The sequence below is a fragment of the Podarcis vaucheri genome, assembly GCF_965113315.1.
Source record: "Podarcis vaucheri genome assembly, chromosome: W".
Lineage (NCBI taxonomy): Eukaryota > Metazoa > Chordata > Lepidosauria > Squamata > Lacertidae > Podarcis > Podarcis vaucheri.
Genome location: NC_138757.1, coordinates 30,584,972 through 30,601,081, shown reverse-complemented (window position 1 = coordinate 30,601,081; position 16,110 = coordinate 30,584,972). Strand labels below are relative to the sequence as shown.

At 48.0% G+C, this 16,110-nt stretch overlaps 1 protein-coding gene across 1 annotated transcript in view; it reads left to right on the top strand.

Annotated features, from left to right (window-relative positions):
- Positions 1 to 16,110, top strand: part of LOC309523267 (inositol polyphosphate 5-phosphatase OCRL-like) — a gene marked incomplete at both ends in the record, with an annotated part of 307,035 nt that overhangs the window by 16,635 nt on the left and 274,290 nt on the right. The window contains 5 exons of the mRNA XM_082207049.1: positions 47 to 100; positions 2,094 to 2,203; positions 3,660 to 3,795; positions 4,291 to 4,390; positions 5,841 to 5,994. Of these exons, the coding sequence (XP_082063175.1) occupies positions 47 to 100; positions 2,094 to 2,203; positions 3,660 to 3,795; positions 4,291 to 4,390; positions 5,841 to 5,994 (554 nt within the window). The remainder of the gene's footprint in view (positions 1 to 46; positions 101 to 2,093; positions 2,204 to 3,659; positions 3,796 to 4,290; positions 4,391 to 5,840; positions 5,995 to 16,110) is intronic.

Here is a 16,110-nt window from a genome sequence, read left to right as displayed (position 1 = left end):
CCCCGTGAGCAAGCCTGTAGCTGTGGTTGCTTTCCTTTTTTCCCAGCATTGTCATCTGATCACTAAAAATGAGCTTCAGAGACTTCTGACCTACGGCCAGGTGAGAGAGATCTTTGTGTTATATGTGGTGGTTTAGGATATTGCCCTGTTTATTTCCTTTGTCTGGGATACCTCAGCCTAGGCTAGAGAAACCACTTTCAGGCAGTTAGGAGCAAAGTGTAGCTATAACATAGGATGACTGCGACTTCTACAAATGCTTTTTAAGGTTGCAGGTTTGTGCAACCTGAATTAGAAGCAAGTCCCAATTAAGTTGGAGGGTTGCCTTGGAATAAGTAGGACTGCTCTGCAATTTCCCAGTTAGAGGGCTTTCCTAGCTCAGCACACGCTCCAGATGTTGTTGGACTCCCATCAGCCCTAGCATAGCTGCTCTCCAGCAATATCTAAAGGTCTAAGGTTTCCTGCTCTAGGTTTTGCATCTGTCTGGAAAATCTGCGTTGCTCACATGTTCTTATCAGCAGAGACTTCCATTAAGTCCAATTAAATTGCTCGTGCTTTTTGTTTTACATTTTTCTCTCCAAGGTTCATCATGTTGACAACCTTTCTCCCACTTGGCATAAGGATCATTGGTATTTTGTGTTGAAACAGAGGCCTGATTGCTGCACCTTATGGTGGATTTAAACTCTGTGAGCGTAGTCATGCCTTAGCCCTTTGAGAAGGATGCTGCAAGGAAGGCAAGGGGGGGGGGCAGCCTCAGACTTCCAACATATGCAAAACCATCATAAAACATTAAAAACTTCCCTAAAGGCTGTATAGTTACTTATCTCCTTGACATCTGACGGGAGGGTGTCCCACAGGGCAGGTGCCACTACTCAGAAGGCCCTCTGCCTGGTTCCCTGTGACTTCGCTTCTCACAGTTAGGAAACCGCCAGAAGGCGCTCGGAGCTGGACCCTGATGCCTGGGCTGAACAATGGGGATGGAGACACTCTTTCAGGGCTGAGGCCATTTAGGGCTTTAAAGGTTGGCACCAACACTCAGAATTGTGCTCAGAAACGTGCTGGGAGCCAACATAGGATGCAAAAGGATGGTTTTGCAGTTGCTCCTAGTGTTGGGGTGTATTCTGGTGCTTGTTAACAGTTTGTATGGATTGTTGGTACATATAACATTGCATATTGTAGGTATGGCTAACCTGTGGTCTGCCAGATGTTACTGAGCTGCAGTTCCTGTTGGCTCCAGCCATCATGGCCAGTAATCAGGGATGATGGGAATTGTAGTTCTGCAGCATTGTGAGGGCCACGTGTCTGCTGCTCCTGAGTTAGAGGATTTTCCTGTCGTGTGATGCAGCAAAGTAATTTAAGATGACATGGGGCAAAAATGCACAAGCATCCTGTACCTTTAATAATTGGGTATAAGATAGGATTTCAGCAGGTATACCCCTTTTTTGCACTTGGCTAACCTACTAGTAGGGATGCGGGTGGCGCTGTGGGTTAAACCACAGAGCATAGGGCTTGACGATCAGAAGGTCGGCGGTTCGAATCCCCGCGACGGGGTGAGCTTCCCTTGCTCGGTCCCTGCTCCTGCCAACCTAGTAGTTCGAAAGCACATCAAAGTGCAAGTAGATCAATAGGTACCGCTCCGGCGGGAAGGTAAACGCCGTTTCTGTGTGCTGCTCTGGTTCCTCAGAAGCGGCTTAGTCATGCTGGCCACATGACCCGGAAGCTGAACGCCGGCTCCCTTGGCCAATAAAGCGAGATGAGCGCCGCAACCCCAGAGTCGGTCACGACTGGACCTAATGGTCAGGGGTCCCTTTGTTGTTGTTGTTGTTTAGTCGTTTAGTCGTGTCCGCCTCTTCGTGACCCCATGGACCAGAGCATGCCAGGCCCTCCTGTCTTCCACTGCCTCCTGCAGTTTGGTCAGACTCATGTTTGTAGCTTCAAGAACACTGTCCAACCGGGGTCCCTTTAACTTTACCTTTAACTTCAACCTCTCTTCACCTTGGTCTTCCAGCACAACAGTGACTGTTAATAGACTCCTTTTTCAGGCAACAGGTGGTCTTTTGCTTCTCTGCTGATTAGCGATTTCTTTTTGGCTTTAGCTAAACATTCAGCGTACCCAAAAGACAGCTTTTGCTGATTTCACAGAGGGAGAGATCAAGTTCATCCCGACATACAAATTTGACTCTAAAACAGATCGCTGGGACTCCAGGTAAGCGCCTGCTTGATAGTTGAGCCTTTGTAAGTAAGTCCTCTCAATCATTCTTCTGCAAGGCTTGTTTGTTTTTCCTAGTCTGCGGAGATGCTAGTAGTGTCCTGCCTTTCCATCCTCCTGAGCAGGCTAGTAAAAAATATATTTTAAACATGGCTTTGTGCTAAGCAAGCTGTTGGAGGAGGGCTAGAGTTGAGGGCTGGACGGACTTCCTTTCCTCTGCAGCCAGAATGGACACCAAGCCACGGAGGAAGAGAGAGATCCAGCTCTCCTTCACCTGCTCACTTTGCTTGCATGGAATTCCGGGTTGCCAAAGGCTGCTAGGCGAGTTGTGAAATGCAAGGCTGTGATATGTTGTCTTCCTCAAGCCATCCCTGCTCCGGAAATGTTTTGGCTCCTTTCCCCCACATTTGTCCTGATAACCAGCATCCTCTGTTTCGTGGTGTGTATAAGCGGTGTTGCAGTTCCTTGAAAGGTGCAGCAGGCTGAATGAGAATCCTCTTTGTGTCAAGGAAGTCTGGGAATGAGACTTGGTGCTCTCTCAAGATGAGTCTGCCAGGGCATAAGAGCATGAGAGCAGCCCTGCTGGATCAGGCCATTGGTCCATCTGGCCCAGCATCCTGTTCTCACATTGGCCAATGAGATGCCTCTCGGGGAGCCCACAATCAGGACCTGAGTGCAACAGCACGCTCCCCTCCTCCAAGCCATACTGCTTCTCTTGGTGGAGTATGTTCTGTGGCCATTATGGCTAGTAGGCACTGAGCCTCACCATCCAGGATTTGGCATATTCTTGTGGTTCTTGACAACTGTCAGAAGCCACCTAGGCCTGCTAGTTTCATTGCTCTTGCTGTGGTAATGGGGAAATCAAAAGGACAGGCGGAACATGTAGTGACGAAGCCGGAAAACGGCAGGCTCCTTTGGGCAGCATTTCAGGTGCCAGAAAGGGTCTTTTGGGTCACTGAAAAAATAGTGTCTGAACAAGAATAACGGGGCCCCTTGCTTTGGGGAAGGATCATCATTTGGTGGTGTGCCATATGCTTTGTATGCAGAGTCTCAAGTTGAAAGGCACCTCCACCTGAAAAAGGATTGGGCCACAGAGAGCTGCTGCCAGCCAGAGGAGACTTAATTAATGAATTGTGGGGTTGGAAGGGATCACGAGGGTCATCTAGTCCAATCCCCTGCAATGTAGGAATCCAAACTGGGGGAGGTCAGAAATTCATTCTGACCTGGTAGAAGGCAGCTTTTGATTTCCTGACAACTCTCTCCATGAAGCAAAATGCCTGCACACCTGCAAGGTCCGCCCCTTCAGAAGTTGGACTCCCAAGCCCCATCATCTCCAGCTGTTGACCGTGGTCAAGATCACAGGCCGTGTGTGGAGCCAAAGTTTGACTGTGTGAGCCTTGTGTGTTGCCTCAGCCAGTCCAACAGTCCTGGTGTCTCTCCTGTCTCCTTGCAGTGGGAAGTGCCGTGTGCCAGCATGGTGTGAGCCAATCCTCTGGAGAGGAGGCAGCGTGAATCAGCTCAGCTACCGAAGCCACATGGAATTGAAAAGGAGCGACCACAAGCCCGTCGGCTCCCTCTTCCTCACAGGGGTAGCACCTGCCCTGGCCAGGGCTATCGTCTATTCAGGGTTTTTAGTTGCCTGCTATGTGGCACCTCCTCGAATCTGGGCAGGCCCTGACCAACAACCAGGCCCCTTTCCACAGAGCTCCTCCTTGGCCAATGACTTCCGGTGCAAGGAGTGGGCAGGTTTTGGCTCTCTTAAATCCCTAGGCTTCCATTCTCCACTGTTCTGAGTACACGCTGCTCCTGCAGGCATGGCAGACCACATGGGCTGAACTGTATACCTTAACCGTTGGCTCCATTCATGCAATGGAGCTTCTGTGGTACTTGGCTTGGAGCATTTGGCTTCAGCCCATTGGCTCTGGAAGTCACAGCCGCTGCCATCCTGGGGAAGCTCTCAGAGTTACAGTACTTGCCTCTTTCAGGGCTGGGAACAGGGGGGTGCGTCAGGCCTTTCTGCTCTTAACTCATGCCCCCCCTTTAGTCCATAGCTCCAACAAATGTGCTCTGCCCCCCCCCCATAGGTGAAGGTTGTGGCTGACCGACGGTACCGGAAAGTGCTTGAGGATATTGTTCAGTTGATGGACAGGATGGAGAACGAATTCCTTCCCTCCCTGGAGGGAGGTAAAGACGAATAGGATCCTCTCCAACCCCTTAAAGAGGGTTTGCTGCAAAAAGACCAGGGGGGAAAGAAGCCCTTGGCCCATCTAGCTCAGTCTTGATTTCCGGGGGATCTCTCCCAGCCCTACCTGGAGATGCTGGGGATAGAACCTGGGACCTTTGCAGGCAAGGCAGATGCCCTTCCACTGAGCGGCAGCCTCTTCCTCTTCCTCGCAGGCAAAGACTCCAGGGGTAGCCAGCGCGGTGCCCTCCAGATGCTGGACTACAACTCCCATCATCCCCAGCCAACATGGCCAGGGGCAAGTGCAGCAATATCTGGAGAGCCCCACGTGGACCTGTTGCATGTGCAGTCCCCTAAACGAGAGCCCGGGGCCAAGGACAAACTTCCCCCTGGAGCTCGTTTCCTTGCCTCTGCTGAAGGCAAGCACTCTCTTTCCTCCCCCCCCCCTTTTGCTCTCCAGTTTCCGTTTGAGAATGTGAAGTTCCGGCAGCTGCAGAAGGAGAAGTTCCAGATCACAAACAACGGGCAGCTCACCCTCCACTTCTCCTTTATCCCCAAGCTCAGTGACAGCCAGGATTGGAAGCCATGGCTTCGCGCTGAGCCCTGCGAGGGATACTTGGAGCCCAGCGCGTCTCTCTCGGGAATCAGAGAAGTGTAGAGTTGGAAAGGGACCCCAAGGCTCATCTAGGGAAGGCCTTCCTTTTCTCCTCCTCTTCCCAACCCTCCTCCCTCAAACCTTGGGAGTTTGGTAGAGCAGGGGAGGCTTAACATTTGTGGGCTGCATTGCCCCATGCTCAAGCCTCCAAGGGCCACACGTCAAAGCAGCTGAGCCCAAAGTGTAAAAGTGTGTGTGACCAGCTTTAAAAACACACACACACACACACACACAAATGAATTGAAGCCAAACAATGCTGGAGGGTCCCAAAACACCTTTTGGCATCGCAGGGAACCAGTGAGAGCAGTCCGTCCAAAAATTACTTTTTTAAAAAAACAATGTGTATTTTTATGTTGTGGAGGCCCAAAAATATCTTGGGGATCATATAGAACTAGCCAAACTTTTAAAAACTCAATGAAATGTAAACTAACTAAAAAAGAAAGGTACATTGGGGGCGCAAAAATCCTTTCCCTTTTTATATTCTTTTGTTAGGATCACTTTCTCTCACCCCCCAGTATCCTGTCACCATCTTCTGTGCAGCTGCTGCTTTGGAGGACTAGAGAGGAAAGTGGGCTGGGGGTGGGAACTGAGTCGCTTCTTCCCCTAATTCTTGAAGTTAAGGTTTCCCCCATACACCTGTGAGAACAGGATGCTGTACTAGATGGGCCATTGGCCTGATCCAGCAGGCTCCTATTGTGTCCTTCTGTTCAATTCTTCACTGTCTTCACTTTTAATTTACAGACAAGCCAACTTGGCTGTGCCAAAGAGTGTATCTACCTGACCTCCTCCCGTTTTAGGTGAGACGGGGGACATTTCCCTGGATGTGTGCGTCCGCAAGGAAGAGAAGATTGAGGCTAGCTTTGTCCTTCACCTTGACCGTGGCAAGGACTATTTCCTCACCATCAGTGGGAGCTACCTACCAAGCTGCTTCGGGACCTCCTTGGAAGCCATGTGCTGGATGTCTACCCTTCCCACTCTGCTTGCCTGCTTGAAAAACAGCTGCTCTTCCACTCAGAAATGTGGGGGCTGGGGGTCCTCCGCTGCATTCAGCTTCAGCTTCTGTAGCTGTGCATCCGCTTCCTGTGTGCTGTTCATGCCCTTTGTTTGCCTTGACTGAGTCATCCCAGGTTCTGGTCCTCCCACCTGCCCTTTCGCACGGCCACTGAACCGTGTGCATTTCCCTGCCATCTGCCCAGATACTGTTCAGCCAACGGGCTGTTTCTTTCTCTTCTCAGGGCCTGTGCCATTAACACCCTTGGTTGTCTTTTGCTCTTGCCTTCCTCCTCTGATCTCAGGGAGAAGACAGCTTCCTAGAAAAGGTAACAGTTGGTTTGCTATCCTCTAGATGTTCTTGTAGCGGGCTCAAATCAGGTACAGGCAACGCCCCGTTTACACGGGGGTTGCGTTCCGAGGTACCGTGCGTTTAAATGAAATTGCGTACATTGGGGACAGCATTGGAAAAGCCTGCAAACACCCTCTAAACTTCCGGAAACCCTTTTGAAAGGCCTTTTGAAAACCAGTAGCACTTGCCAGCCTCCCTGCAAAACTCCTTGCTCCAACTCTCCGCAGGCCGGAGAGGTCGGTGCCAAAGCTCCTGGGAGGGAGTCGAGATGCTGTTTCCATGCCACTTTGCCGCTTTTGTGCTCTTGGGGGGGAGGGACATTTTTGCCCCTTCAAGTGCCCCTTCCAGCTTTGCGGCAGTGTGCATGTGCCTCGAAGGCACATAAATGGAGTTGCCCTTGTCAACGATCAGCAGCTGCTCCATGCAGTGGCAGCTGGTCCCTTAGGGCAAACCAGGCACTACCCCACCAACCTGACTTTCCTCTCAGGCAACCCGCTGTCAGGATTCCAGCCGAGGTCACAGGTAAACTGGCCTCACTCCAGGCGTTCGGCTGGGATCCTTGTTGACCTTCCCATCTGCGTCTCCCGGCAGGCAAGGTCATAAATCGGCGATCCTCCTCAGATGTGAGCAGGACACACCCTCCTCCTTCTCTCCCTCCCTGCATTCCCCCAGGGAGGGGATGAAAGACAAACAGGAGTCCCTTTTTACATGTATTATTCCTGTCATTCAGCAGTACAGAGAAACCATGTCTGTACCCTCCAGACTCGGGCAGTAAAGTCTCTGCTCCACCCCTGCACTTCCAGTACAGGTCAGATGACACTCTGAGCTAACATCCGGTGCTCAGTACAGAGAATGGACTGCCCCTTTTTCCCACCAGTACAGTTGCAGACTACAACATCCTGTTTTGCTTTCCAGCCGCCTGCAGCTGGCTTTTGCATTGCTGCTTTTTCCTGACAACCTCCCCCAAAAGCATCAATAGGCAAAACACGATCCAGAGAAGAAAACAAACAGTTGTTATACATATAACAGTCCCCTGTTGTTTCAGTTCCACTCCTGGAACTCCCCACCACTGGTTCCACCAGTGTACCTCTCTGGTTGTCTGGCTTCCAAGGAATAAGTGCTTCTGCATTACCTTGGCTAGCAGCTCTCTGTTGTGTCTTTGTCTCTGACTTAGACACTGCTTTAACCTGTTTTGAGTTGTTAACAATAGCAACACATGCAACAGCTAAGTTAGCAAACTCTTTTGAGTACCTCTTTGGCGGTACACCCTTTGTGACTCTCTCAGACCTGCGTATGAGGTGCTGATCCTCTCTGCTCACTGGTTCAACCTCTGGACTTTGTTGAGAACCAGATCCAATTGCAAACAGTGGTTCATCCTTCACCTGTGAAGGCCTATCCATTGTGTGAGATTTCCTCTCAATGACTGTTACAACTGAGCTCCCTGAGCTATCACTGTCATCATCAGTACCACTGTAATCTGTGAAATCAGAAAAATCATCATCATCTGAATTGTCATCTGTAGGAAATGTGTGTACTACTACCCGCTCCTGTTCAGGAGCACTCTCCAGAAACTTTGTGAGAATCACCTGACCAGATTCAGACAAAATTACTCTGTAGAGACCCTTTTCATATCCCACAAAAATGCCTCTGGCATTCTTTACTCCACCTGGAGCTTCTGTTCTCACATGAGACCCGAAAACCTTAAAATAGGCAACAGAAGGTTTTCTGTGGAACAGCTTCTCAAAAGGAGAACTTCCCAACTCTCTTGAGACTTTTCTCACCCACATGTGAACATAGGACATTAGCGACTCCGCCCAATATTCATGTGGCAAATGTGAACTCAGCAATTGCGCATGCATCCCCTTTTGCAATTCTTTGTTCACCCTCACACAGACCCCCCTGTTCCACGCTTCGGCTGAAAAAGCAACTTTGTGGTCTATGCCTTTTCCATCCAGGAACATCTGAAACTTCTGTAACAGAAAAATTGGCTTCTCGTCTGTGAAGAGACAGTCAATGTTAGCATCATGCATATTCTTAACCTTGTCACAAAACTCCTGAAACCTTTCTAAGGTTTCTTGTGGTTTTTCCATCATAAAAACCCAAGAATAATTAGTAAAACAATCCACACACACAAGGTAAAATCTTGCACCGCCCCTAGATGGTTCTAGAGGACCAATCACATCAGCATACACCCGCTGAAATGCTCTGTCGACCTTCCCCACCTTCCTGGTGCTCTTGGTCACACCTGCAAGAGAAATTACGTTAGAATCAGAAGAATTACATTTCATGTAATCACTTTGATCAAAAGTCAACAAATACAGTCCATCTTTCTCTCTGGCAGTAAGATACAGTTCTCCATCTTTGTAGATCTTGCAGCTCTTAGCATCATAGGACAGTCTCAGTCCTTTCTTTGCAATCTGCGACACACTCAGCAGATTAAACTTCAGTTCTGGAACCAGGTAAACATTGTCTATAGTCAAGTTCAGACTTTCAAGATACACAGTCCCAATTCCGGTCGCTTCCAGCTCCTGACCGTTGGCCTGTTTCACAGCGAAGCTTTGCTTTTTTAACGTTGAAAACAGTTCTCTGCGCGGGCACATATGAACCGTGGCTCCAGTGTCGATTACAAACGAGTTCCCAACATCTGGCGTGGTTCCTTTCGCCATCAAAGCCTTTGCAGGTTTCACCTGGCACTTGGTACGGCTTTTGCCTGACGCCTCAGGCTTCGCAGAGCTGCTCTTTGCTCCTCTTGGCTGGTGTGGCTTCTTACAGTTTCGCTGTAGATGTCCAGTCTGTCCACAATTGTAACATCGGACAGCGCTCAAAGCTACAGCACGCTCCTCAGTAGCTTCAGCAGTGGTGGAGTCAGAACTATGTTCCTCCCTCCCCCTGTCAGCAACATCTATTGCATCTTGAACAGGAACAGCAACAGTTCCAACAGCAACAGTTCCTTCACTCCCCCTTCTGGGGTCAAAGGTCTCCTCAGCTTTCGATGAGCTCTTAGGAACTTGGCCAGCATCATCTTGGCTCACCCCTTCTGGGGTAGTTATCCATCCAGATCATGATGAATAACTGTTTCTGGTCAGGGGAGATGGACAAGGCAAGTCTCCCCCCTTCTTGGCATCCATTTTGAATCCAAGCCTTCAGCTCACACTCTCAAGTAAAAATCCAACAGTTGTTGTTTTTTTGCCTTCTCTGGCAGGCAAACTGCAAGCTGTTTACGCTCTTGGCACCTGGCAGCTAAACGCTGGCTGCTATGGAAAGTCCCCTCCAAGAGCTCGTACGTTTGTAGCCAAAACACTCCGTGGTTTTGTTTCGCTTTTCTCAGGCTCAGCCTCACAGTCCAGCCCCTTTGCCAGTAACTTTCCACGACCGTTACTTTGCAACAGTGCATTCCAACAGGAAAGCTTATCAACCACAAGAATTTCTGGCATGCAAGTCTCCTCTTTCAGAGCTGGCTTTTTCCAAACGCAGCTCCCGTGAACCAGAGAATAAATCAATCTGCATTCACACTTTTAGCCCGAAATGCAGCATACCTTGAGCTCCGTTGCTTGGAAAAACACCTCCTCTTTCCACCAGCCGTCTGTTGAGCTTCTGGCTGCACGCAGACGCTTGCTTTCTTTGAGCAGAGGATGGCAACGATCCATCCACCTCTCATGCAGCTTTCCATGGATCAGAACCACCGGAATGCTACCAGTTGTCAGGATTCCAGCCGCAGTCACAGGTAAACTGGCCTCACTCCAGGCGTTCGGCTGGGATCCTTGTTGACCTTCCCATCTGCGTCTCCCGGCAGGCAAGGTCATAAATCGCGATCCTCCTCAGACGTGAGCAGGACACACCCTCCTCCTTCTCTCCCGCACCTGCCTGCCTTCTGACTCAAATCCAGTCCAGGTGGTGGCTCTAGCTCTCTGCTTTGGTCTCTTCCCTAGTCTCAACGTGGCCCTTGTAGAACTCGGCAGAGGAGAACGGAGACGAAACCAGAATTTGCCATCACTGCTTGTAAGTGATTTTGCGCTGCTTGACTCTGGGTCCGCTTGCGATTGGCAGCACGGGAGGCAGAAAGCCCAATCTCATGATGCAGGCGCCAGCCCCCTCTGGCCCCAAGAGCCAGTTTTCTCCTTGTCTCTGTGCTCAGCCACTGCTGCACAGGCTATGCCACTCTGGCTTACTCTTACCACCTGAGCACTGGCATTTGGGAAGCGGTAGTGGCTGCTTTGGGGTGGCTCAGGGAAATGTCACTCCTCTCGAAATCAGATCTACTTGGGTGTATTATCCTAGCCACAAGGAGACAGTGGTGACTATCAATTTGGACAGCTGTAGACATTTAGAACCATGGAGGATAGGTTTATCAGTGGCTATTTCTTGCCACTATTATCATAAACCACATGCTTTTGATTACCAGTTTCTGGGGAACATGATGGACAGAGTGCTATTGTCCCTGTGTCCCTATGGACTCCCAAGGGCATGTGGTTGGCCATTGTGGGAACAAAATGCTGATCTAACCCACCAAGGCTCCTGTGTTCTTTAGCAGGCACCAGCTACTCTTCCACTAAGACTCTGATACAGTATGTGTCATTCCCCACACCAATACACACACACACACTCTCTCTCTCTCTCTCTCTCTCTCTCTCTCTCTCTCTCTCTCTCGACAGGGGCAGGGAGTATTGGCAGCGGGGGAGGGGGGATGAACTGGGTCCTAATCCACAGCTGCCCTGGGGATGAGGGGATCAAATTCTCCATCCTTGCCAACTCCTTTTAGTGATGGGCTGCTTGCCACTCCTGTGCTCCTAAAGCTCTCTTGCTCCCCCCTCCTCTCTTTCTCTTGAATGTGGTAGCTTGAGATAGAACTAACCACCCTGAACATTTCTGGAGAGGAAGATGGGAAGGAGGCAGGAGGCATGGTTCACCAGCTGCTGTGTGCTGCATTGACCAGACAAAGTCGTGGGCTGGGGCTCCAGCTGTTGCTCAGTTTCTACCACTGCCTCTGCAACGTGCTCTAGACAAGGGGTGGTGAACATGTGACCCCATCATCTCATCATGCTGGCTGGGGCTGCAGCCCATCAACCTATGAAGGCCCATCCATGTTCTGTTGCTGTTTTTGTTACTTATTTCCTGCCCTTCACCCTAAGGTCCCAGGGCAGGTTCCAGCAATTTAAATAAAATGTTAGCCAAACCTCATGTCCACAGCTGCATATTCAGTAAGCTTTTGGGTGAACTGCACATCCGGAGTGGGAGGATTACTAGCTGCATATTAATAGGGGGAGGGGGAGCTTGGATTTGGGGTGCAAGCAATTTGTTTTTTGTTTTCCCCCTTGAGATGCTTGCTGTCGCTAGGGCTGGGTGATATGTCAGGATAGATATATTTTCAAATCAGCTTGAAGTCTAGATAGTGAGGCTGGTTTCATAATTTCTGACCTGGCAATATATTGCGAATCATGATGTGTGTGTGTACTATGCAAAAAACACCATGTGGGGGAAAACTGTGAAGCCAGACAATGCTTCTCTAGATTCCTGCAACCCCTGTGGACTCTGCCGGTTCAGCTTTCCCCTGCCCTCCTGCAGTGGGCAGCAAAAATCACAATGCGGGGGAAACCGTGAAGCCAGCCAATGCCTCTACATAGCTCCATCTTATTTCAGACATTGCGATATATTGGTGTATTGCAATGTTTAGCTAGTGATATATCACCGTGTTGAAAGCCAGCTATATCGCCCAGCCCTAGTTGTGGCCTCAGAGGGCAAGACTTGTCCACCCAGCTGGAGCAAGGAAAGAATGCATACAGGCACACATTCTGTCAGACTCTCGTGCCAGTCCCGCTTGTCATTGGACCTCCAGGAGAAGCAGTTTCTGGATATCGTACCCCAGGATGGTGATGACTCCACTGAGCGGCCAAGGAGATCTGGCTTTTGGTGGACCACCTCTTCAAGAATGCCTGCCACCAGACTTCCGGGGGCGGCGCGAACGACAATGGCGGTCTCCTTCTCGTTGTGAAGGGGAAGCTCCGCAGAAACGGGTCGTCCGCTACGGCAAAGCGGAGACCCACACTGGAAAACCACAGGCAGAGCTAGCCTGTGGCCGTGGGACTCGGCGGGCACCATCAGCGCCCCCCCAAAACGTTGAAGGAACCCCGTAAGGGGATCCGGAGTGTGAAGGGGCTGGCGCGGTGCTGTGAGTCGATCGCTCTTTCTGTGGAGTGAAGCCGCAAAGCTGCTGTCGGTGAGCGCTGACCCTTTTCCTGGAACAATTCGGCTAAAGAATGTAACAACCCGTGAGTAAGGGGAAAGATTGATCTGGGGACTAACTTCAAATTGAGAATTCGGCCAAAACGGGAGACGCAACCAGGAAGTCCGTCTCCCGGTACTGTTTAAAAGACTCAAAGCAAAGATTTTAAACTTTCTAACGCCTTTGAAATCGTGCTTTAAAAGGAACTAATCCGAGCATCAATTAAATTGGACTTGGTTTTGGCATTATTTGACTTTGTTTTCCGACTTTTGGACGTTGACGTACCTCTTTCCTATTGGATTTATAAATTTCTCAAGAAACCCAGGCAGTCGGGCTGCCAGACTGTCAAAGCTGTCAGTTTGTGGACTGGGCTATTTGGATTGCTACATTGGACTGTAACCTGCTCTGTTGAACTGATATATTGTTTCATGGAACCAGGCACTTTTTGAGACATTGTAAGTAACCTAAGGAGTAACTCTGCTAAGATTTAAAGCTCTGAAGGACTTTTGGGACTTAGAAGCTGTTGGTTGCTGTTATTTAGGGATTTTGGAGAGCGTAAGAAACTTTTATAAGAACAACAATTTTGATCTCCTCCCTAAGACTTATCTAAACTCCCTCTAGAGGATTTGTGGATTATAACTGCTGGGGAACTGCTATTCTTCCTTTTTTTCTTGTTTATCTCTTGGCTTGTGGATTCCCATGGGAATAGCTCACTGACTGACCTTGACACGTAGACAGAATTGGGATGAGTGGAACTGGGAGAACAAGATCAGCTAAGACTAAGACACAACAAACTACTGTAATTTCACATCTGCGCAGATAATCGGTTCCCATTGTACTGGCACAAGAGGAAGAATCAGAGCAGGCCAGGACAGAAGGAATGGCTGCAGGAGGGGACTCAGTACTTGATAAAATTTTTGAAAAATTGGAAGGCCTGAGCAGGCAAGTATCTGAACAATCATCTAAAATTGATCAAAATACAGCTAGTGTTGACAACCTGACTAAACAAGTGGCCTTAAATGCACAATCAATTGGGAAGTTGTTCGAAGCTACTACAGAAAATCGCAAAATAGCTGAGGAGGCTAAACAGAAAGCAGAAGCCGTACAAGAGGAAGTTAAACCTATGCGCAAGCAGATAGGTGAACAGCAGGCCTATCTGTCTATGATTGAATTACGAAGTAAGGAGAATAATTTGAGATTGAGGTCAGTTCCTGAGCTTGAAAAAGGGGATTTAATTGATTACCTGACAAAGGAATTTACAAAATTTTGGCCTTTGGAAGAAGACAAAGATTTTAGAATTGTAAGTGCATTCAGACTGGGAAAAGTTGTGAAAAAGGGCAAGCCTAGAGACTGTTTGATTTCTCTGAGAACGAAGGAGGAAAGAGATAAGATACTGAGTGCACACTTTCAAAAATCACTTGAAATTCAAGATCTGAGAGTGGAAATTTTAAAGATATCCCGAAACATCTACTGGAGCTCAGATCTTGCTACGCAGATCTTGCTAAACTGTTGAGAAGTAACTCAATCGTTTTTAGGTGGGAGTTTCCCCAGGGACTATCTTTTAATTTTAGACGGAAGAAAGTGAAAATCAAAACAGCTGAAGACAAGGAAAATTTTTTGAGTGACTACGGTGAAGACCTTCAGAAAGGGACTGCAGAACCGGGAGCCTTGGGTTCTGGACTACCAGGATTGCTACCAGGATTGTTACCTGCACCCCTGGGGCCTAAAGACCAGGAGAAAGAGACACCACCACAAAAGGGAGAATAGAAACGTCCAGGATGTCTCTGCAGCTTTTAAGTTGGAACATTAATGGCTGTAATTCCCCGGAAAAAAGGAAGAGGATCTTTCATTTATTAAAAAAGGAACAATTAGATATCATCTGCTTGCAGGAAACACATGTGATCAGGCTCCACAGAAAAGTGTTAGTCAATAAGAGACTAGGTCAAGAATTTATTTCATCGGATTGAGTGAAGAAAAGAGGAGTTGTGATATATGCAAAGGAGAGCCTGTCACCAAAATTTCTTTTCAAAGACGAGCAAGGAAGAATTTTGGCAATTGAAGTGCAAACACAAGGGGGAAAATTCTTAATCTTGGGAATCTATGCTCCGAATGAGGGGAAATCGGAATTTTACAAGAAGCTGCATGAGACAATGTTGGACTACATGGACTATAACAACATCATTATGATGGGAGATATGAATGGGGTGGTGTCTACGAACATGGATAAAGCGCAGAACCAAAGTATGACAAAAGAGGGCAGACTACCAAAAACTTTTTTTGAACTAACTGACAATATGGACTTAGTTGACATCTGGAGGACAAAGAACCCCCTGGAAAGAGAGGGGACATTCTTCTCTGAAGCCAAAATGACATGGACAAGAATCAACCAAATTTGGATAACTAGAGGACTGGCACCTAAGACTAGAAAGGTGGAAATCTGCCCAAAAACCTGCTCCGACCATAATGCAGTAAAGATGGAAATGAGACTAACTACAACCGGCTCCTTTAGATGGAAGATGAATGACACCTTATTTAGAGACCAGGAGATTGTTAAAAAGGCCCATAAGACTCTGAGTGATTATTTTGAAATAAATTTGAAAACCACAGTGGAAAAAAGAGTAATCTGGGATGCAAGTAAGGCGGTTATGAGGGGGTTTCTGATACAACAGAATACGATAAAGAAAAGAGCTCAGAATGAGAAAAAAGATAAGATTCTGGACAAAATAAAAGAAGGTGAGAAAAAGTTAAGATTGAAACCAAAGTCACAGGAGATTCTGAGAGAAATTAAACTTTATCAAGCACAATATTCAAAATTGATAAATCAGGAAGTTGAATGGAAAATCAAACTAATGAAACAAAGAACTTTTGAATCGGCAAACAAATGTGGAAAACTGCTAGCTTGGCAGTTGAAAAAGAGACAAAAATTGAATACGGTTACCAACCTAGAAGTTGAAGGGAGAAACATTCAGAACCCTGTGGAGATTAGAAAATGCTTCCAGAGATATTTTAAACAACTTTATACCCAAGGGCCGCAAAAAGAGATTGAGATAGACCAATTTTTAAGAAACAATGGATTACCAAAACTATCTCAAGAAAATAAGACAATATTGAACTATAAAATAACAGAACAAGAGATTGAAGGTGCCATTCAGAATATGCAATTGGGGAAATCTCCAGGGCCAGATGGGCTTACCTCTAAGTATTATAAGACTTTGAAAGACCATTTGATTCAACCATTAAAGGAGGTTTGCAATGAGATTATGGGGGGGGGGGAGGCACCGGAGTCGTGGAAAGAAGCTTTCATCACATTGATACCTAAATCTGAAACTGAAAAGACACAACTTAAGAACTACCGTCCCATCTCCCTGTTAAATGTGGATTACAAAATTTTTGCAGATATTTTGGCAAATAGATTAAAAAGAGTGTTAAATGATGTGATTCATAAGGACCAGGCAGGCTTTCTCCCAGGTAGACATTTGTCTGACAATACAAGGAACATTATTGA